The following is a 24,033-nucleotide window of genomic DNA, read 5'->3' on the forward strand; positions in this document are numbered from 1 at the left end:
TGCTCTGACAGCCAAACTACCTACCCGCAAGCACTGAAGGAGGAGCCAGCTCAGTCATAGGCCTCCCTGTGCTTCCTAGAAAGTATCCGAATTTTCAGAATTAAGGTAATTTTTAGGGAGGAGGGAAGCCTGACAACCCGAAATCAACCCTGACCCTCTCTCTCCTCCCTCCCTCGCCCCCCAGAGGTGTGTGTGTGGGGGGGAGAAAATATGATACAAATGTAAGGAGAAATTTTAGGGCTTGTATAATTTCAAACCTTGGACTATTACTATAAAGAATTACAGACGTGTTAATCTTAGCTTTAGGGTCATTAATTTCTAGTAACCTTAGCAAGTATAAATCTAAAATCAGATTTTTAATGAAAACATTAAACTACATCAATTCTTTTTTTTGTATTTTTTTTTAATGCTTACTGAAGGAATGATCTTCTAAAACTACAAAGAAACAAATGTTTTTCAGTTGATTTTAAACCATAAAATGCCTATGGCCGTCTCTGTTTATATGACGTAAGGGACTGAATTAGCTACAAAAAAAACTACAGTAAGTAGGCACATTAATTAATCAACTTATCTGAAATTTTACAACGTTAGGTTTTTTTTACTATTAAAATCTGTAGCCTAGAACAGGCGTAGAGAGGCAGGTGTATGCCTGAAATCCCAGGACTCGGGAAGCTGAGGTCAGAAAATCAGCACCTTGTATCAACAGGGGCGGGAGGGTGCAACCAAGGCCATAAACCAGTGACTGAATTAATGTCTTTATTATCAATATATAGCTTGCTTGCCAATACTTAATAAGTCATACACTAGAGTGGTGCATGGTTTTCACTAAGATAATTCAATAGCTGGCATACAAGTTTAATCCCAGCACTGCGGAGGCAGAGGAGAGTTCCAGAACGGGCAGGACTACACAAAGAAACTCTGTCTGAGGGAGGGGCAATGATTCAAATAGCATCAAGTCATTCCCCACCACACACACCTTTTGAGACTGACTGTCCTGGAACACACCCTTATAGACCAGGCTGGCCAAAACTCAGATCTACCTACCTCTGCCTCCCAAGTGCTAGGATTTAAGGCCTACCACAGCCAGACCAAGTATTCTCATCTTTAACTGATCAACAAAACAACAAGCAATTCTACCAATCCATTTTTCCCCTTCAACCGTCAAAAGGCTGTAGCTCCCAACCCTCAACAACACAATTAATTCGGATGGAACAAAAAAAAGGGAAATAAAGTCAACAGAGTCAGGTATCTGTAATCCTAGTACTCAAGAAACTGAGGCAGGGTGATTATCATGAGAATAAGGCTTTATATCTAAAATAATGAAATAAATCAAAATAGAACTTTCTCCTCAACAGCTCATTTTGCTCTGGGGAAGGACGTGGACTGCTAAATGAGGCGAGAGGAGGGTGTTCGTGTTCTAACCGGTTTTCTCTGTTTCTGGCTGCTTTGCTTCTCCTGTACTTGGAAGGAGACCACGCCTTAGATTCACAGGAGATGGTGCTGTGGGACCTTCTCGCCAGATACCCGGGTCTACAGCGAAGCACCAAACACTTTGGGTTTCATTTCTCCATTTTTCCTTGGTCTGTTTCCTCACACAGCACCTTCCTGTCCTTCGCTATGGAAGTTAGTAATTAGTCCTGTCCTGAATTAGTGACGTGTTGTCAGCAACATGCAGGGACAGACTGAAGTACAGGCAGAGACTCTGGGGTGAGCTGGGGCTGGAGCCACAGAAGAAAACAACACCTGCCAAACAAAGCCTGGACCGCTGGCTCCCTGCAGTCCCTAGTTCGTAATCTTTTCCTTTTCCTTCAGTCGGTAAGCAACAACTGTCCCATCTTTAGCATGAAGTCAATACAACTGGAATCCGAAACAAAATGTTGTATACATGTGTACACGTTCCAGCTTCCAACCATAAGCAAACTGCTAGTTACCATGTCTCAGGTGACCTTAAAGTTCTGGATTTAAAAATTCCCTGTTTAGCGGAGTAGCTCATATGCTTGCGAATCCCAGCACTTGAGAGAGCAGGGCAGGAAGACTGTCAGCATAAAGGTCAAACATTTATTACTACATAGTGAGTTCTAGGCTAGTGAGGACTGGTGTCTAAAAATTAACTCTGCTGAATTAGCTCATTCAAATAGCCACCACGTAGAAACTGTACATATTAACTTATGCTTACTCACCCTGGGTGAATAAAAATGTCAAGCCCAAATATTAAAGCCTTTTTAGTTCTAAACCATTATTTACTGGCAGTGGGAAGAGGGTACAAAGTGTGCCTGTCAACTTAAAGGGGCCAGTTCTCTCTCCTACTTCATGGGTTCTGGGACCAGACAATTCAAGTCCACTTTACTACTGAGCTAATTCAACAGTCCCTGAACTTTTGGGTATTTATTCAATAATCTTATGTGTCAAAAAAAACCCCAAAAAAACAAAAAACTCATGTCAAGGAATGCTTAAGTTGGTCAGGAGGTGGTGGCACACGCCTCTAATCCCAGCAAGTCTGAAGCCAACCTGATCTACAAAGTGAGTTCCAGGACCGCCTGGGCAGTTACAGAGAAACCCTGTCTTGAAAAACCAGACGAAAAAAACGAATGTGTAAGTAGAAGAACAGCTGCGGGGGAGACTGACAGGACTCAGCCTGTCTGCCAGTAACAGACCACTTCAGGCAGGGGGCCGACTCTGCTAACACCGCCACTGCTGGAGACTCTTCCTCACAGGCACTTGCCAGGACAGTCTCTGGAGATAACGCTTATCTCTAGATGAAAGGTAACAGACCCTGGCTCCTCTTCAAAGAAAAGTCCTAGCTTCGAAGCCAGTCTTCCATGGCATCTGAAACCCAGTGCCCTTAGAATAAGGTTGTTGAGAAGCCACCATATACAAGGGGCCCGACTATAAATACTTTTCTTTCTCTGTAGTTTTCATATCTCACACAGTGCAAAAATACACATGGAAGTGAAACACTCATACATGTGAAATTAAACAATAAAGAATCAATTCGCTTTTTTAAAAAAGAACATAAAATTAAAAGAAATGGTTAAATAAAAATCTGGGTGTGGAGGTGCGCATACCTTTAATCCCAATATTCAGGAGGCAAAACCAGAGACCAAAATAGTTCAGGGACTGTTGAAATAGCTCAAGTAGGCCAACCTGGTCACACACACACACACACACACACACACACTGGGCTCCTCATATTTGGACTTTAAATACTTTACTCACTGAGTCATTTATCTCTGTAGTCCAAAATATGAAATAATTTAAAGTCAGCATAAATACTACATAACATTATCATACTCTTTAATGCCGCTAAAAGCAGAGAGCCAAGTTTAACAACCAGCATCTTCCACAAGTGCATGCTAACCACACAAAAAATAAAGATGTGGCACACACCTTTGATCCCAGCATTTGAGAGCAGAGACAGGCAGATCTGTGTTCGAGACCAGCCTGGTCTACATAGAGTTTCAGAATTCCCAGGGTTACACGGAGAAACCCTGTCTCGAAAAACCAAAAGCAGTAACAACCACCAAGGGAGCTGTTCTATAAAAAGAATCTAACAAAGAATATAAACTTGAGAGGTCGCTGTTGAAGCAGGTGCTAAGTTTCAGTTCATCCTTTTTACTTGGCTTAGCTAAGACTCCACTGTATTTGGGAACACAGGGAAGAAAGCAAACTCCACACTCATGGAAGCAATAACTGACACCATGTGCTAGTGTCTGCATGGCCTCAGGGTCAGAAACGAGAGGGGCAGTTTATACTTCCCTGGCAGAGATAAAACATACACAACCCACTGTAGCTAACGAATGCTGGGTTTAAAGGCAAGCGTCAACTCCAGCAGCTAACAGCTTTCTTCTCTCTGCTCATACTCTAGAGCAGAGACGCCCACTTGGTTGTTCTCCCTGCCCCCCACTTACACTTCAGCTCTGACGGCGAAGGTCTGGAACAGATTAAAAGTCGGGCCACAAAATCAAAAGCTCTGGCGTGTAGTCAACCCTGTCTGGAATACACATCCACAGTGGGCCCAAAAAGGGAAACGAAAGGGAGAAGGGGACAGGAGACATTTGCTGTATCACTATCAAGCGCGGACACGTGTGCGTGCATGTGTGCATGTTGCATGTGGCAGGAGTATGTTGTATGTTGTATTTTTTTCCCACCTTAAATACCCACTGTTCCTTAAAAGACTCAGCTGTAAACTAACAGTCAAGATTCTCCCCTTTACTGCTAATGCTTTCCCCAATTCTTTTCTTTCTCTTTCAACAACACACACGCACAGAATAAAGAAGAAAGTAGAGAGAGTGTGAGTGTGTTAAAGGCTAGTGGCGGTGGCACACAAGGGCAGATGAACTGAATCATCAAATATGATTAAGGAAACACGGCTGTTATCATCCCGTGGATACCAATGCAGCGTTTAAGGGGTTTTCAACCACAGGGCTATTCAAGTATTAAAAAGAATCTGAAGTTGCCAACTGCTAACACGTACATTACTTTCTTAGCACCCCAACAGGTTTGGAAGCTCAAACAGTTGGTATTTGAGCCAAACTGGCTATCGAAATGACCGTCTAGGCTGCAACCCCACCTCTGATTTTCCTTGGGGGTAGGGGTGTCAACTAGTCCATAAAGCTGACACTCAAAGTTCACTCAAACTTCTTATTGTTGTTTGTTTCCAAGTAAATAGATGGGGGGGGGGCTGTCTATACTGGAGGCTGTTATTTTCACCCAGCCCTGGGGTTGTGTTGAAGGCATTCACAGAGTTAATTCTCCTTCCCAGTAAAGCCTGTGGCGTGGTCAGGTCAGCCCAAGGGATGCTTCAAAGGCTCCGCCAGCCGTGTCTGACCAGCACTGATCCACACATTGTTTCCATTAAGCAGCCCAGGGCCAGGATGAGTGCTCAAACCAAATTATCTGTTCCTTTTTACATCCATTTTCCATGCTTTGGAAGGAGATGCAGAAAGCCATCAGCTGAAACTACCACCAGGAAGGAAATATAGACAAAAAGGAGAAACAGGGCACAGAGACCCTCACCAAATTTAGACGGGGCTCTGCTTTGCTTTTCATTTCCTAAATAAAAAGTGCCGGAAAGGACCTTAACTAGGGAAAAAAAAAAAAAAAAAACAACACACACAACAAAAAAAAAAAAACCACATATCCCAAATGGTTGTAAAAAGCTTTCCTTAGGCTTGGCCTGGTGCTCAGGGTGAGCCGCACCTTCAGCCCTGACGGTCCAGGTTGTACACGTGCCTGAATGATGGCCCGCTTCCAAGAAGCATCGTAAGAATAAAGCAGTCAAGACACCATGGCCCTGAGCTTTTACAACATCCACAGCTCACCCCAGGTCAGAAAGCTGTTGTGGACCTAGAGATCTCAAGGTTAAACAAAACCCACAGTGGGTGTGCGGCCACTGCTAACTGCAAGGCAGTGCAGTTTCACTGAGATGTCTTTTCCTACATCCCCCAACCCTTAGACTATCACCAAATGACCACAAAGGTTCTGAAGTAAACCTTTACCAAAACGAGGGTCAAGTCTTGGGTCCAGCCAGGATGTGGTCTTGTTTTTGTGGTTTATGTAGTAAACATCTCCATCCTGCGTCATGGCCTGCTCCCATCCATCAGGAAGAGGTCCTACAACACAGAAAACAGACACAGTTGGCTTGGAGTTGGTTTCGATCTGGTACCTTAAGAAGCTGAGCAGGACTAGCTTAAAAAGAACAAACACAATTAGATATAAAGTAATACATTAGAACTGCAATCTCTGTCCATAGAAAAATAAGGCAGAACACATACCTAAATCTCCTCCATGAAAACTAAACCATTAAATAATGAAACTAACATCCCCAAAGACAAAGATGAGAACTTTAAGGGGTCAGATTAAAAGCACACTTTAGCTGACACAGCCACGCTCCATTTAGACCCATTATTTATACAACAAACTTATACCAAGAATCTAGAATACAGACTATTAAAGTCTAGAAATATTAAATGGTTTGTTGTAAAGCAGAACAGAAACTGCTAGCATAAGAGGACTGTGGCTGAAATTCTAAATTTGTTGGAAGTGTTGGAGAGGGCTAGACACCCGTTGGGAGGCAAAAAGATTTTCCTACGTTCATAAGGAAGCGTCTGCGGAGTAAGTAATGATAGGAGGCCCAGAAAATTATGGAACCGCCCAACCATCCTCAGGCAGACAGAACTCTCAAAACTTTAACTGGGAAGAAAGTTCACCCCTAAGATATTTTTGAAAAATACACAAGGTGTTTAAAAGTTCAAAGGTTGGTGTGGTGCATGCCTTTAATCCCAACACTCAGGGGGCGGGGGCGGAGGCAGGCAGGCTCTCTGTGAATTGAGGCCAGTCTGGCCTACAGAGTGAGTTCCAGAACAGTCAGAATCTACACGGAGAAACCCTGTCTTGAAAAACTGAAAAAAGTTGAAAGTTCTAAGATACTGTGTGACTGACAGACGGTGACCACTAGACTTAGTGAGCCTTAGTGAGCCACAACTGGACAATCGAGAGACCTTGATATTTTCAGTGTTCTTAAGTAACAACTCTGTTGCCTAGCAACACCATTCTATCCTGGTCAGAACCATCAGTGATATCATGGCCTTCACCACCTATTCAGGGACCCTAGCCCATCTGATAACTCATGGGCCAAGGGAAAGCAACAGGCCATGACAACTCATCTCCACCATGTGATGATGGCACTACCACATTTAAATCCACACTGTGACTCCACCTGCTTGGTCTTGTTCTTGTCCCCATACACAGATGAACAAGCAGGCACATATAAGGTAGGTCTGGAACTCCAACACTTCTCTTTCCCGTAAATCTATTGCCCTAAACTTCTGCCAGCGTTCCTATTACAAGAAATCTATCAAGCTTTAATTATTATTAATTTCACTAAGATTGGCAGACTTACAAGAACTAAATCCAAGTGGACCAGGTATAGTGTCTCTCTCCGTCTCATTCACACACTCACACCCTGTAATCTCAATTGTTCAGGAGACTGAGGCAAACTCACACAATAAAAAGTTCAAGGCCAGCATTAACCCAACCTTATCTTTAAAATCTTTTTAAAGGGTTAGATAGCTAACAGGTGAGAGCTTGCCTAGTATTTATTAGATCCTGGGTTTGATTGCTAGTTCTGGAAAAAGGCATTAGTTCAGAAAGTTTTTCCCCAATACCAGACTATCATGAAGAAAAGTGTGAGGCATAAATTACAGATATGGGCTGGGTGGTGGTGGTGGCGCATGCCTTTAATCCTAGCACTTGGGAGGCAGAAGGCAGGTGGATCTCCACGAGTTTGTGGCCAACCTGGTCTACAAAGTGAGTTCAAGGATAGCCAAAGCTACAGAGATCCTGTTTCAAAAAAAAAAAAACAGGAAAGTAACAGTGAAGCAAAAAAGAGTCCTTTACCTATTTGCTGATGTCTTTATAATATTTGCTGTATAAACAGACTGTTACACAAAGAAAGCGTTACTCTATAAACAAACAAAACAAAAAAGGAAAAAGGTACGTGGACACAGGCAACGGTAAGAGCAAGGAAGAGACCATGAAGGACCCAGACAGCTCTGCACCAGTTTAAGCTTTAATAGCAAAAGCAAGGTGAGAAAGCCGGAAAAGGAGTATGTATGATGCTAGACAATCTGATGTCTGAGAGTGTGAGCCAGCCATCAATCAATCATCAATCAGTAGAAAGCTGAAAAGAAAGATCTTTAACTACAGTCAAAATTTAGTAAAACAATATAAAGCTAGGCTTCAGACATGGTCCTGAGGAGGAAATTTGCTAAGTTAAATTTTCTCTTCTTTTTTTAAAATTTTTATTTATTTTTTTGGTTCTTGTCTCTTCTATTGAGAGAAGGTCTCCATCATCTCAATTCACATTCTCAAGCCAGGCTTTTGGGTGTTTTTCAAAACTAGACTACCATACCCCATATATCAAAGCCTTATGGGCAAGGTGATAAAAATGGAAGGGAAAAGAAATGTAAAACAACCCTTGAAAGGGAAGGGGAAAGATGCCAACATTTTAAATAAGATGTAAAAAGAAGGTTAAAAAACTGGAATTAGAATAAGAAAAACAAAGATTAAAAATCATTTAGATTTATCCTTAGAAAACTACAATTTTATGTAGAATTTGTCAATACTGTTTGATTGATAATTTATCTACTAGAACAAATAACGCTAGAGTTGATTCTACTCCACGCACTTGCCTGTGTATTCTTGCTTAGTGATAATGAAGGAAAACCGTTTACAATTTGTACGCAAAGAGGAAACTCTTTACTGCTGTCATGTCAGACCAACCCTCCTCCTCTCTGAAATCACGGAGGACACCGTGACCAGCACACACCCTGTGGAGTGGTTAAAGTACAGGGCTCTCAAGGAGTCTCCTTAGAACGGAGACCCAATGACCTCCTGGAGGAAGTAATCTGACTTCAGGCCAATTTCAAGTGAGTACAAACTGTTGTCAGCACACAGTAGGCACAGTCTGCGTTCTGAGAAGAGCATGAACTCACTGAGAAGCCTCACAACCCATCACAAAACAGATGAAGACGCTAAGTTAGGAAGTAGCAGGTCTGGGACTCAAAACCAGTCAAGTTTTTCTGAGTCTCCTCTTCCTGAAACTTGTGAAAGTCTCAGGAATTTCTCTCTTAAGCCTTGCACAAGTGAACACTAGTCCCCCTCCAACTGTCGCTGTCTTCTGAATGGGTTGTGTGCGCACTCAGCTTCTGAAATAGTGACATTTCTGTGTACAAGCTTAGATGTTAGAATCTAAAACCGTCATGTAAACCTGCTTTGGCAAACAAATACCCAACAAATTGTCAAGACACAATACGCATACACCAAAGTCTCAGAAAGATTCTATATCAAGCCAGCAGAACATGTTGATGTGACCCAAAGTCATTCTTCAAGACCACAACGGGCAGTGTGGGAGACAATACTTAGGACCACATGCCTGAAGACTTGGGGTGGAATCCCAGTCTGCCCAGTGTCCTGAGCTTACAACCTGGCCCATCTTGACTCAACATTCATTAGCCCTCTAATACTGGGAACACTCTTTAGTGACACTACTTCTCAGTGTGTACAGGAGATGAACACTCATAATTAAAGAAGAAAGTTCCACATAGAATCCTTACAGTAGGTGTTCTTGAACAAACAGTTCTGTGTCTGGAAGAGCAGTAAGTGCTCTTAACCACTGAGTCATGCATGTCTCCAGCCCTGGAGTTATGTCTTTAATGGAATTCTTAAAAATTTCAAAATAAGGCTCAGAACCCTTAGCAGCCCACACTAAGGCATTTGGAGAATGTCTTCTGCTTCAGCTCTTTCCACTGGTCTCAGCAGGTGCGGGCACGCCTTCATCTTTCTTCTCTTCACTGGGCCCAGAACCCAGACACTCACCACTCACCAGATACATTCCAGCCATCCTCATGCTACAAATGCTCCCTGATTTCCTGTCTGTTAAACGGATGAGTTCAGAACCTCACTTGCTAACCTGCTCTGACTTCCTGAAACAAGGCTCAAGACCGCCAGCTGTGCTCTGTACAGACTCCTCCCCGTCCTCAGGTACGCTCGGTCCACCTAGGCCTCAGCTCCACAGACAGCAAATACAGGAGTTACAGTGAAAAAGCCGTCTCCCGCCAGCCCTGACCACTTTAACTTGTAATTGGTCTATCTTCCCCTTTCCATTTTAACTACAGGAAACGCGATGTTTATAACTTTCTCATGATTTCAACAGCGGCTGGCATACCGCATGAGTATGGGCTGAGGGAGGAGTGCAGCTCCTCTGTCCTTGCCTCCACCCCTAGCTGTCCAGCCTGCAGGCTCAGCAAGGGACAGGCATTCGTAGCATTCCCTGCTGAGATTCTGTTACAGAAAACACAACATTGCATATCAGTTGAATGAATGATTTTTGGCAACATCTAGTCTCAAAGCACAACAGTGAGCACCATCAGAACTCTCCCCTACTTATGATGTTAGGTAGACAAACTTCCTAGAATGCCACATACACCCAGAGAGTCTATAACAGGCCACTCTCCAAATTTCACCCATGTAACTCCAGTCAGATTTCCACCCCCTGAGACAGGGTTTCTCTGTATAAACTTGGCTGTCTTGGAACTAGCTCTTGTAGACCAGGCTGGCCTCAAACTCCCAGAGATCCGCCTGCCTCTGCCTCCTGGGTGTTGGGATTAAAGGTGTGCGCCACCACCGCCAGGCTCCAGTCAGATTTTTTTGAGAATTCATATATGTACACAATCCACAAGACAGCCTGCCATATCCACTCCCCACTACCTCTGGACAACCTCCCTTCATGTTCATAACTAACTCACTGAGGGACTGGAGAGATGGCTCAGGGGTTTAGAGCACTGGCTGCTCTTCCAGAGGGCCTGGGTTGGGTATCCAGCCTCCGTATGGCAGCTCACAACTGTCTCTAACCCCATTTTCTGGCCTCCAAAGGCACCAGGAGTGTAGATGACACACAGATGTACACGTAAGTAAAATACCCATACACATTTTAAAAAAAAAGAAAAGTGACTCTCCGAGTCCAATCAGTGCTGCTCGAATGGGCACGGGTATAGCCTTGGAGCCATCTGTAAGCGCAAAGACAACCCCTCCTGGGCCACACCAACGAAGAAAAGGACTCCTATCTTCCAGCAGCCACCAGCTGCCAACGGCCTCCAGATCCCATCCTTCCGGTGTGCTGGAGCGCGGACTGGCTTGACTGCGCAGGTCACCATAGGCTGTGAGCTAACCTGCCAGGTCCACTCCATCCCTGTGGCTCTTACAGTCTTTCTGCCTCATCGTCCATGATGGTCCCTGAGACTTAGGGGACACAGGTCTATTATGCATACCCTATTTACGGATAAGCATTAAATTTCAGATTTTACCCTAACGCAACAGCTCAGTGGTTTGGTAAAGTGCTCACTTAGATTTCAAACTGCTGGAGTAAAGGCGGAGCAAAGCTTTATGCACTGATAACCTTATGTACATTTCTTCACATACTACTTAGGAGCTCTGCTACTGCTGCAGGATTTAGTCCATCTCACACTCCTGCCTATATATGGTAGTCTAGATGCCATTTTTGAAGAATTAGCATCTTAATCTTTCACACAAATACTCCTCCCATGAGTCACAAAACTGCTGGAGCAATAGTGACCAGAAGGATTTAGAAATCAGTGGAAAAGACAAAAATAAAATCCTAGCACTCACCAAGAGAAGAAACAAAACAGGCATTTCATTTGGTCCTTGAATGTAAATAATTTAATCTCTTTTCACAAAGTTTCCAAAACATCTACAAATAATACTGAAAAAAAAGTGTAGCGCGGACACTATTTTTGAGTGCTAATATTTACTAGCTCGTTTTCCTCGGGCCCGTGCAGCGGCGATTCCATGCAGCTACACTCCCCGTGCACTCAACAGTGTGCTCCTGCTCTTCTCCGGCTCTCACATCGGTGGCTGGCGCTCGGGCATCTGCGCCCACGGTAACTGTCAGAATTCAAATGACTCCCAAACGTACAGAAAGAACTGGCTTTTTTTTGGGGGGGGGGGGGGGATTGAGACAAGAGTTTCTCTGTAGCTTTGGAGCCTGTCCTGGGACTAGCTCTGTAGACCAGGCTGTCCTTGAACTCACAGAGATTCCAGAGATCTGCATGCCTCTGCCTACTGTACTGGGATTAAAGGCGTGCGCCACCACCGCCTGGGTATCTATCCGCTCCCATTGATTTAGGGGCTAACTGCTAATGCAAGACTTGGAAACCCTGCTCGCTTGCTATAGTCAAGATCTTTAGAAAAATGAAACAAAAACTCCACAGCAATATCTAGCACCAGCCTGTAACGACGACACCTGGCACACAGGAGGGAGAGGAGTCCAAAGCTCAAGGCTTGTCAGGGCTGCAGATTCTATCAAGGCTGGAGATAAGGCCAGGGTTAAGAGCACTGGCTGAGTTCAGTTCCCAGCACCCACTCCTTTGGACTTCTGCAGATTCCCATATGCATGTGACACACATACATACACTCAGACATACATTAAATAAACAAAGACTCTAAAATCCTGTTTAGAAAATGGAAAGGCTGGCAGAATGGTTTAGTAGGTAGGATGCTGCTGCCAAACCTAAAACCTGAGTTTAAACCCTAGGTCCCAATGGCAGGAGAGAAATTATCCCACAAGTTATACCCCCCCCACACACACACAAACTCTCTTTCCTATTTTGGAGAAAAGAGAGGCAGGAGGAGGGCAGGCAAGAGGGAGAAAGTAGCATTATTAAAGTTACAGAAAACAATTACCCATTATCCCACACTTAGGAAATTGGGTCAAGAAGATCATAAATTTGAGGCCAGCCTGGGCTGCAGTTGGATCCACCTTAAAACAAAAACCAAAAAGGTTAATTATAAATTCAGTTTTCGATACAACTACTCTGGGTTTAAAAATAAACAAAAAAATAAAAGGATACTTGAGAAGTGGGTGGCATTGGGTGATATCAAGTCATCTGTGTAGAATGTATGAGAAACTCTTGAGCAGAGAGGACGGCTGGAAAGCTGCCCCCATAAGCGGGTATGTGCAGAGGTGAGGCCCAGGCTGGCCAGCCTCAGAAGAGTACTGGTACTGGGTCCAAAGCCATCTCCAAACCAAGTGGCCATCTTACCCTTTGAGTGTCAGGAAAACTTAAACCTCTGTACTTCCTTCATGTGCCTGTTTGCATTTACTGACTCCCATTTTGGGAACAGGGTAGGGTGAACTGGAGTCAGGGCTGGGGCTTTACAAGAACGACTGACAGACAGGCCCAAGCGGCGTCTGCACTACATGTAAGAGTGGTAGTGTTGCCTGGTTCTGGGTCTGAGCCGCAGCACAAAGAACAAGCCAAATTTCTTCTTCCTTTTCTTTTTCTTTGGACTCAGGAGCTCACGTAGCCCAGGATGGCATTCAAACTATGTAGCTGAGCTAGTCATTAACTCCCGATCTTTCCGCCACCATTTCCAGAGTGCAGGGCTGGTCAGACACACTGAATCCCACTTCTAAGGGTGGTAGATTACCCATGTTTACACTTTTCATTCCCTGGGGCCATGACTCTTCCCTCCTTGCACCCTCCCACCTTCTCTTTTGCAAACACTCTACCCTCAAAGTCATTTTCCCCATTTCTCAGATTACCTGAATTGCCTTGTAGGGAAGAAAAACAGCCATTTTGTTTGAAAACATTGTAAAAAGCTATTTGTGACAGAAGTCAGAATAACTAACAAGACAGACTGGGTCCTGGTTGCACTGACTGTGGGTTTCATTACAATATTATTCCTGCTTGAGTTTTTGTTAATAATGTCTTGTTAGTACAGTACTGTATTCATTAATAGTATTATTTACATATCTCATCTTAAAATAATCAGGGAAAAAAGAGAAATCTGTCTTTTATGTAATCTGTCTCACAGTGCTATAGTCTGTAACACTGCGTTGCCCACATCAGATGGACTTCCTAAGTCTGAAAGCGACAAAGAAACTCACGACTTGGATAAAAGCCCCGAGGCCTATATTTGATCACAAAGAGCTTCAAATATAAACACAGTCCCAAAGATGGCGTGGTGGACAGATGTTTTAAATTACTTTAAATGGAGTAAAACCAGCTACCAGTAATTACAAATAGCTTATATTTACTTTGTATTTAAATTAATCTTTTTTTATATCTTTTGTTTTTGAGACATCATTACCCCCTCCCTCCAACGTCCCTCATACCCCAGGCACAGAGCCGCTTTCCCGAGAGACAGATGCCCATATACTGAAATCAGCAGGCCATTGCCTCTCATGCCATGTGGGCACAAGGTCTGCTGATCATGGCTTCTGGAGGCTGTAGCACGTGTGGCTCAGGCCTAAGGGGTGCTTAGCATGAGCATCAGGGTTTGCTCTCCAGGGCCCCCAAACTACAGCTCCTCTAACTTCCATTCCAAAGCATTTAATTCCATTCTTAAATGTCTACTGTCACAGGGGACAACCAAAATGTTCTCTAATTTAGAGCGAGAGTCCCAGCATCCGAGAGGTGCAGGCAGAAGAAGATGAAGGTGGCCAGAGGCAACCTAAGCTATGTAGTGAGTGCAAGGCCAGCTAGGGATACATAAGACCTGACCTCAACTATGTGAGGTCCCAACTTCAATTCTCAACTGGGAGAGAAAAAACCCTAGAGTAAAAGCCACAGCATTGCTGATGCATTCAGCGTTCAGCAGGTGAAGTCACAGGCATCTGTCTCCCTCAAGAGATACACAGCAGGCCCCCAACCCCTGGGTTTTATATGCAGCGATTCGAACTAATGCGAGTGAAAAGTTAGAACTGATTTTTAAAATATATGGACGACATCTTGCTACTTCACAAAATAATCCAGCATGACAACTGTTTACGTGGTTAAATCACATACGTAAGTTAGCATTTAAATAAAGCACACAGGAAATTACTCGCTAACTCTGTTTTGTAAGGGACTTGGGCGTCTTAGGCTAGGAACCCTGTGTATCTCACCACGCAGCCTAGCCTGGAACTTGCCACTTCTGCCTCTCATCTTGTGGTGCTGGATTCCTGGCATGGTGATGTTTTAAGGTCTTTTTTTTGTACTGTCTAACCTCAAAGTCCTCCTTAAGTGACAGTGTATTTATTCACTAGAAATAAAGCTAGAAGGACACCACACAAGCTTTTGGTGGCAGTGCCACCCCGTCCTCTTCTGTTTCCTCTACCACTTATGACACTGTTTAATGACGGGGTGAGGGGTGGGGTCTTAAAAGCTCACTAGCAAATTCTGAATCTGACTCCTACACTTTAAAAACTGGCTAATACCTCCAAGTTTAAAGGTAACTGAGTCCAAAGTCTCTTCTTACTTTAATACTTAGACCATGAACAAAATTGGTCTGCAAAGGGGTGGGGGGTCAGCCCAGAGGAAGGACGTTTTCCTGTGTGTACCAAGGTGCTCGTGTGGCAGCTGCGGCCTTGGGCCCCTCTAACCAAAGAGAAAGGTCTAAGGGTGTGTGGTGAGGGAGGTCCTGTAGACAAAAGCCAGAGGGTCCAGAGGTTAAGAGCCTGGTTACTCTTACAGAGGATCTCAGGTTGGGTTCCCAGCACCCATGGCTCATAACCGCCTGTAACTCCAGTTCCAAGGCATCTGATGTCCTCTCCTGTCTACATGGACACCAGTATGTACATGGTGCACCATACACACATGCAGGCAAAACATGCTAGATCTCAGAGTACGAGGGGTGGCTCTGGGGTTCATGACAAACGTGGCCTTAATATATGGTAGTTATAAATATCCTTAAGGTATTTAATATTAATGTTAATATTAATATTGTTATATTATATTATAATATTAATATAATAGTGTTATGGTAATATAAATATATGGTTTAAAATAAGTTTAAATGTGGCAAGCACCAGGCAGAGGCAGGGGGACTGCAAGTTTGAGGCTGGTTTGGACAGATTCTATTTCAAAAACAAACGAACAAAAGGGGGGGGCGGATTATGAATACCACAGCATGAAGTCCAGCACCCCTGAGGCAGTCATGCAATACAGCTGTGCTTTTTCTTCTTTAGAGCAACTAAAAATAAAACAATGTGCTTTTCATCACATTACAAAAGGATGAGGAGTGCCAACTCAAACCCCGGGCGGAAGTCAGCAAACACAAACACACATGGTACGCGGTGGTGCACCAGAAACCCCAGACTTGGGAGGTAGAGGTAGGAGGACCATGGTTCCAGGTCAGTCATCACTCCCAAGACCACCTCAGGAATGTTTGTGGGGGAGGGGGAGGTGAGATGGTTCCATGGGTAGAGCTGCTAATAACTCGAGTTTGATCCCTGGGTCTCACGCGGTGCTGGGAGAGAGCACACCCCTAAAGTTATTCTCGTGTCATTGTAGCCGCGCACACAATTAAGACACAAACATGATACCAAAACCTGAAAGAACAACTTAGAGCCTAGAGGAAGACTGCGCTGACGGCGCTGTGTGAGAACTCCACGCAGGCTACTTTGGAATAAATACAATGCGCCCACATGGCACTGGGTCGAAAACTTTCTAGGTTCCCTAAAGGAAATCAGATATCCAAACAGATTGGCTGTGGCTCTGCAGCAGGGTGGTACTCACCTGAGGCCGCGTTCATCAGCGCCTGGGGCACCGCTGGGCTGGCAGATGCAGGGACGTTCAGTTGCGAGAGCATGGCCTTTCGGGGGTCCTGCCATGTTGTTGTCTGATCGATGTGACTGAGACAAAGAAAAGTGAAAGGCAGACATTATGGCTCCCCTTATCAGCAAAGGAGGTCAAATGAGAACACCCTCACCACACTGCCCAACCCCAGCAGGGAGTCCTCACCCTGCCACATTCAGGGACACTTTCACCTCTGAAATGTGTTAAATATGAGATCTGGAGTCTTAGGTGACGAGACACCACCGTTTCTTAGGACAGAGTGTCACTTCTAATTCAAAGAGAAAGTGGTGTCTGAATCACCTAAGGTGGGAATTGGGATTAAAATTCTGGTTTGGCTAAAAATGATAATTTAACAAGCTTTTAGGACTCAAATTCTTTTTCAAAAGTAAAATGTCCTATTAATACATATACTCCAAAGCCAAAGCTAAACAGGAGAAGGAACTGAGTACCAACAGCCAACTCTCTCGTTCCTGTGCAATGTTTCTGGACACCAACTACAGCTTCCCGCCATAATACTGTGCCCTTACACTGTGAGCGCCCTCCCTCTCTTAAATGGCTTTTGGCGCCTATTTTATCATAAACAAACATGAAAGCAGTAATAAGTACACAATCATTATCCTAAAGTGGAACATCAACAGCTTAAGCACAGTAGGAAAAGGCTAGCGGTTGTGGAAAGAAAGGACAGTAAGTATATCTGTGAGGACCGATAAAGAGTTCAAACTCGGGAAAGGCATGGCGCCTGTCACTACACTCGTGTTTATGCTGGTATAAGCACACAAGTTGTCTTTGACCAGCTCCTCTTCTCCGTGGCTGCTCAGGTCAAGGCCATACAGCCTAAACTTGGTTCGAATTTTGCTAAGCCTCATATAGGGGATGTTGGGGCTTACTCCACCTTCCCAATCCTGTACATAAACTGTCTATCCCTGACAAGTCACTGAATCTTTAACAAATTGTTGGTACACTTTTCCCCTAAAAAAAAGAGAAAAATTATTTCTAGTTTTTTGGTATGTGTCTGAAGTTGTCCCTGTAACCTTCTCGCTAATCTAAATAAGTTTCCCCCCAGATCTTAGGAGAAGCTTGTAAGGCACACCTCCTCACTGCTCAGCTCAGGTGCTTCGACCTCAGGTAGCACCAACCATCTTGTGTTCCCCAGCAACTTAAGGCGGTGACAAGATGTCACATGTCACAATGCTCCTGTCATGATAATGGATTGAACCTCTGAAACTGTAAGTGAGCCACTCCCATTTAATGTTTTCTTTATAAAAATTGTCATGGTCATGGTGTTTTTTCACAGCAATAAAAACCCAAAGACAATGGGTCAACTCAAAAATCAAGGCAAAAAATAAGAAGCCACCAACCAAAGCCCAGGGATGGCTCAGGTGGAAAATACACTTGTCACAAGTCCTGACAACCCAAGTTTAATCCCTACAACCCAATAAAGGTGGAAAGGGAGAACCAAGTCTGCCCTCTATGCACGCGCACGCACACACACACACACACACACAAAACCATGGCAGATAATTAAAGAAAAAATAAAATAAAAAATTCTTGGTTGTGCATTTAATTATCAAACACAGAATCAAGGTCTGGGCATAGAGGTGCATGCCTTTAATCCCAGCATTCAGGAGGCAGGGGCAGGAAAATCTCTAGTTCAAGGCCAGCCTGGTCTACAGAGCGAGTTCCAAAATGTCAGAGCTGCATGCATATCATTTTATCTTTCTGGGAAAATAAGTAATTTTAATAGTTTAAAGTCCCGATAACTAAACAGCAAGTTCACAGAACAGACTACCCTACACCACAGTGTGCTATTCTTTCCCCCTTCTGTAGCAACAGTCTTAAAAATGGTTCCCAGTTTAAACACTTGTGTTTCTATTTCTAAATGTCTCTATTCAGAAAGTTATAGATTACACTGTTACATTCTTCTATTACATGTACCTAAGATGCAGAATCTCAGAGTGGAGACAGTTGTCTGGTAGTTGTGCAGGATAAAAAGGAAGAATAAGAGGCTGAAAAAGTAGATTTTACAAGCTTTTTCGTTTAATAAACATTTTCAAAAGTAGATTCTCAAAAGAGGCTTAGACATACAGTATCATTAGATCTCATTTATTGTAGCATCAATTACTTGTGCTAGTTCCAGACTGTAACCAAGATGACATCGTTTTGAATCAGCAGGATAGCTCAGCAGGCTGCACTGTGTTTGGCTTCCTGGAATCACCTACCTCCCACGTGGGAAACAAAGAGCTTGCTCTTATGAGCCTGTCTTCTGACATCCACATGGACACAATGGCATGAGCAAGCAACACACATGGTTTTTTAAATAGAAGAGACAATTTGCACTTATAGGCCAAAGCAACTGACCTCTTTCTCATATTAAGAAAAGCTGATTTAGCTGGGCATGATTTTAATCCCAGCACTCAGGAGGTCTAAAGATCAGGTTCCAGGACAGCCAGAGCTACACAGAGAAAACCTGTCTCAAGAAGAAATGGTTGGTCCAGGGGCTGGTGTACTGTATATACCATTAATCCCAGGACCCAGAAGGAAGCGGGAGTTCTAGGCCAGCCAGGGTTGCACAGAAAAACTCTGACTCTAGGAAAGCAGCAAGGGTGTTTTTAGGTTGGGTGTGAAGACTGTTTGAATTCAGAGCATTGGCTGTTGCTGTTGGCAGCTGGGCCAGATTTCCTGCCCCTTATCAAATCCATGCTCGTTGTGAAAGTGTTATTTATAGCCACATGCTACAAGCTATTCTCAAACCAGGAAAGTCTGTGCTTAACTGGCTCTAGGACCGCAGTATACTGTTCAATCTAACCTCTCCAGGTCCAGTCGGAGACCACAGCCATTCCTTCTTATAAACCCATCACCTATCTTTTAAAAGTCTCAAAGACTCAGAGGAAAAAACAAGACATAATGCTCTAATAAGGACAACTTACGCACTTTTCTTCTGTGGCAACTTTTTCAAGAATGTCAAAGTGCTGGGCTGTCAGAAAAGCCCAAAAGCGTGTGGGCAGAGACCGAAATGCCTGTGACAAATGATCTTCAGAGTAAAATGGCACGGCGCTTTGTAACCTGACCTGGATGGAAGGTTTCCCTGCTCATAAACAGGAAACAGCTAAGAGACCACACACACCTTCCCTCAGGAGTTGCTCCGAGAGGGAGCTGTACTGAGGAACAGCTCCCAGTGAGGTCATCTTCAGCCCAATGGTGTCTCTCTCCGCAGTTACATTCAACATGCTTGTCACAACATTGTAGCAATGGACACCACTTCTCCCAAGTTCACAGCTTTTCTTTTTCTTTTATGATACAGAAAATGACAAAGTCAGCATACATGGGCTGAGAACAAAAGCCAAATGCCAGGTCTGGCAGTTCTCAAGGACTTGTAGCCTTTCCTAACTGGTATTGTCAGGAAAAAGAATGAAACAAGAAACGCCAGCACTCAGGAGGCTGAGGCAGGAGGATTGTGATGAATTCAAAGTTAGTCTTGGCTCCAAAGTGAAATGCTGTTTAAAAAACTGAAGGAAGGTTGGTTGACCTCTAGCAATTTTAAATTGTCTCCTAAATCACCTTATAGACATGTTGTTTTACCTAAATATGCCAGATTAGGGCTTCACTGGTTCAGTCTTACCGTAGTTGATTAAACAAACTGACTGTCTTTAAATGCACAGGACAGGTCAGAAAAGTGACTGTTGTACAGACGAAAGGCAGTGTTGACCTAGGGTTCAAGGCTGTCGGCTGAGAAGGTGAGACCCTGAGGTCAGGAAGCAAAGATCTGCAGTGCAGACTCCACCTCATCCTCCACTGCTGTGGCATGAATGAAGCCTAAGGCCCTAGACTAGGGCAGGACGTGGAGGAAGACAGGCTTCGGCAGTCCATCCGATCTCATCAGCCCTCAGTGGCCACACGAGACCTGCTCAATGCACTGGCTTACGACTACGGCAAACAAAGGTCCTTTGGGTGTTCTGGTTCCCAAACCTACATGAGAGAAACCATCTTACTAAAGATCTGGAGCCAAATCCAACACATACTTACAGCTACACTTGACTTCAACTGCTAACACAACACGACCATGGCCACCCAAACCGCTAGGACAGGACAGGTCTGTTAAGTCCGCAAACACTCTCCAAACGGCAGACTACACACTAAACAAAAACAACTATCGCTGACAACACCAGCCCCCACTGAACATAACAGAAGAATCTTAAGGTCGTATTTTCGTTAAGAATTTAAAGTATGTGTGTGATGACTTTCAGAAGTCGGGGCTTTTCTCCCATCATGTGGGGTCCAGGAATCCCATCAGGCTGCCAGGGTCCTTTTAGCCACTGAGCCTCTACATATTTCCTTTAAAAAAATTACTTTATGTATAATGAGTATCTACCTGCATGAGTGTGTGTGTGTGTGTGTGTGTGTGTGTGTGTGTGAGAGAGAGAGAGAGAGAGAGAGAGAGAGAGAGAGAGAGAGTGTGTGTGTGTGTGTGTGTGTGAAGACCTAAAAACAGAATCAGGTCCCTGGAACTAGGTTACAGATGTTTACGGGCCACCCTATGGGTGCCGGGAACCAAATTCAGTTCCTCTGCAAGCCTACCTTGCCAGCACCCACATAAGACTTTCAGTTGACAACCATTGGATAGTATTATAAAATGTCATCAATCTTCTAAAAAGAGTCGCAGCAGCAGCAGCAGCAGGAAGGCACTCTTAGGAGTGATTCCAAAACTTGGAACAAATTTTTGGGGGAGAAAAGACGTGATCCATGCTAGGCACGGTGATTCATGTCCGTGACTGAGGCGCCTGGAAGATGAAGGCAGACTGTCACAAGCTTGAGACCACCTTGGCCTGTACAGTGAATTCTATACCAGCCTGGACTACAGTCTAAGAACAAAAAGATCTACTGCATACCAAAAATGAAAGGGCAGGCCTTCTATACAAATAGACACGAAGCAAAGTCACATTTGGTCTTAACTAAGCAGTATGTGAACTCTTTTGTTTTGCTATTTCATTATTATCTATAACTTTGTTACTTTTATAACTTTAAACTTTGGTAAAGCCTCTGGGTTTCCACAATCCCAGGGGAGAGGTAATGGATGACTGGATTAAGGAAAGGTTAGTTACCTCATCCCAAGCAGGTCTAGCAGCTTCCCATTCCCGGCCCCTCCCTCAATCAGCAGCACTGACAAAGGGAGAATCATCAAACAAGAACAACAGCTCACTTACCCAGACTGTTCCTGGCTGAAGAAAATAGTGTATCTGTGTTTGTGTTCACATCTGTGTGTGCATACGCAAGTGTGAGCAGAGGCTAGAGGCTGACATCTTCCTCGGCCCCGTCCACGTCAGTTTATGAGATAAACTCTCACCGAGTCTGGAGTTTGCTCATTTGGCTAGGAAGGCTACCTAGGCAGAAGCCAGAGATCCTCCTGTCTCTGCCTCCCCAGATTAAAAGTCTCCCTTTTCCTTGATATACTGAAACAAATCCTGTCACAAGTGACATTAGACCTTTCTTCAAGTTAATGACTATGAAATTCCATTACAGCATGAAACATATTAACACTTCTTTGCAGGGGACAAAGATGATCTATGGCATAACTGGCTGCTAGGACTTAACCAATAGACTTTCAATCTCTATAAGCAAATCATTATGTTTTTCTTCCTTCTGTTTGTTTGTGTGTGTGTGTGTGTGTGTGTGTGTGTGTGTGTGTGTGTGCATTGACACAGGGTTTCTCCGTAGCCCTCGCTGTCCAGGCTCAAACTTAGAGACCCACCTGCCTTTACCTCCTGGGTGCTGAGATCAAAGACACTGTCAATGCCACCTGACTAACTTTCTTTTTAAATCTTATATAGAGTGGCTGAAGAGATGGCTCGGTGGTTAAAAGCTCTTTCTGGCCTGCAGAGGACCAGATATGAGTTCCTAGCACCCCATCAAGACACATCACCTATAACTCCAGGTCCGGGGAATCAGACACCCTCTGCTGGCCTCTAAGGTCACCCACACACATGTAGAACACACTCAAACAGACACACACACAAGTTACAAAACTGTAAAAATAAATTCACTGGTTGGGTAGGGAAAACAAAATAGACATACATATAATACGTAACTCCTTATCTTTTGCTCCCTTTCCTACTGTTCAGTAGCCTGAAATTGGTCCCGTGTGAGCATGGCCCAGTAACCTTTCCCTTGACAGGACTATGAAGTCATTTCCAATCCCCAGTGGATGCCTGATTATCCACTGAGCCATCTAATTCCGTGACTTCTGCACTTAACTTTACGTGATGGTTTATAGCTTCTGTGTTTGAAGAGAAACTGAGATACCAACATGAATTTCCCTTCTCTTTCCTTACTATCTCATGGATTAAGTTTTACTCTAAGAAAGCTGTATTTTTTTTCTTTCCTTAGAGGCCCAAAAATGTAACCCTATTTGGTTTAGAGTGGCTTCAGGCCTAAACAGCAAAATGCTAATCACTTGAGACTTGATGTCTCAAAGCAATTGACTGAGTTGTCATTTGTATCACGTTAATGAAGTCTTTTGTTATGTTATTCCCCTTTTTGTATTGGATATAAAAGGGTATGGAAAATTAAACCTGGGTGATTTCAGTACTCACTGGAACGCCCTCCCGGCCCTAGTCTATGGTTCCTATTTTATTATTTTTCACGCATCTTTGTATTCTTTACTTATATTTCTAAATCCCCATGCCCCGACCCTGGCAAGTGGTATTTTTGTAGAGGCTGGTCCTCGACACTTATCCAGGTATAATCTAAACCTTAGAGTCCCTAATTCAGCAACTAAATCAGAAGAAATAAAGAATTCCTGATTTAAGGCCAAATCATACTGTACAGTGCAGTTAGAATCCAACCGTCTGACCAACTCTACACCTGCAAAAGACTAAAACACTCAGGTGCCGACTCAGTGCCCAGCCTTCCTCAGCTGAACCCAGAGGGAAATGTGCTTGGGCGCCGTGTCTCACCCCTACCACAGCTGTTGACTATGGCCAACCAGGAGCTCAACAATAAGGCACACAAAGACACTTCATGAGGGTGTCAGCCAACTCCCAGCTGAAGACTTCTCAATGCTTTCTCTAAGCTTGGCACTAATGGTCCTGTTTCTCATATGCTTTCTCAAAGTGTGGAGGGAAATACTCAGCAACCATGCCAAGGCCTCTTGTCTTGACTCCTGGGAACACAGTTGTGCTCAGTGGCATCTTCTGGCCTCAGGTAAGTGGATCGCAATGAACTTCTTGCTGGCTGGGTATTCTGAATCTTGCAGGGTAATCATTTCTCACTGCGGATGACAAAAATGAGGCTGATGGTAGTTGCTCACTACATGATACCAGTGAGCAGGAGATACAAAATGAGGCCCCATTTCTTTCCCATCAGCTTTGTGAGGTGACATGTTAACACAGATGCTGTAAGAGGAAGGCCTCTAGACTGTAGATCACACCCGAAGAGGCTATCATTCCATTCAATCCTGCCTATCCTAATATAATGTTGAAGGAGGTGGAGAAGAGGGGGAGGGAAGGGGGAGGGAGAGGGACAAGGTGCCATGTATGTTCAGATGATATCAGTACTTCCTGAAGAGTCCCAGTCTTTCTGAATTCCTCATATACTACACAGAGGAAGATAAGACTTTATAAATATTCGCAATGGAGCTGGTAGCACAGCTCAGTAGCAGAGCAACATCCTGGTTTCATTCCCAGCACAGAACAGGAAGGAGTCCTCTCACCCACTACAAAGCCGGCCATAAGAGAACATGGGAACCACAAGACTTCAAGATTCCGAATCAAGTGTTACCTTTGTGCAAGACTGGAGCGCAAAACACTGCTAAGTAGGTTTCAAAGTTCCTCAGAAGCAAACGTAAAATCAGCAAATGATTCAGCAATCCCACTTCTAGATGACCCAAAAGAACTCACAG

At 44.1% G+C, this 24,033-nt stretch overlaps 1 protein-coding gene across 8 annotated transcripts in view; it reads right to left on the minus strand.

The window, feature by feature from the left end:
- Yap1 (Yes1 associated transcriptional regulator) overlaps window positions 1-24,033 on the minus strand; it is a 90,095-nt gene that overhangs the window by 36,382 nt on the left and 29,680 nt on the right. For 4 of the 8 annotated variants that reach the window (XM_041657197.1, XM_041657192.1, XM_041657194.1 and 1 more), the window contains exons 3-4: window positions 16,080-16,195; window positions 5,499-5,612 (exon numbers count right to left, since the gene is read on the minus strand). In XM_041657197.1, coding sequence (XP_041513131.1) covers window positions 5,499-5,612; window positions 16,080-16,195 — 230 coding nt within the window. Of the gene's footprint in view, window positions 1-5,492; window positions 5,613-16,079; window positions 16,196-24,033 lie in introns of all 8 variants that reach the window. The other 4 variants (XM_041657195.1, XM_041657191.1, XM_041657193.1 and 1 more) reach the window with 1 other exon arrangement.

Source organism: Microtus oregoni, unplaced genomic scaffold, assembly GCF_018167655.1.
Source record: "Microtus oregoni isolate MIOR12 unplaced genomic scaffold, Mior012 000008F_ref0000371, whole genome shotgun sequence".
NCBI lineage: Eukaryota > Metazoa > Chordata > Mammalia > Rodentia > Cricetidae > Microtus > Microtus oregoni.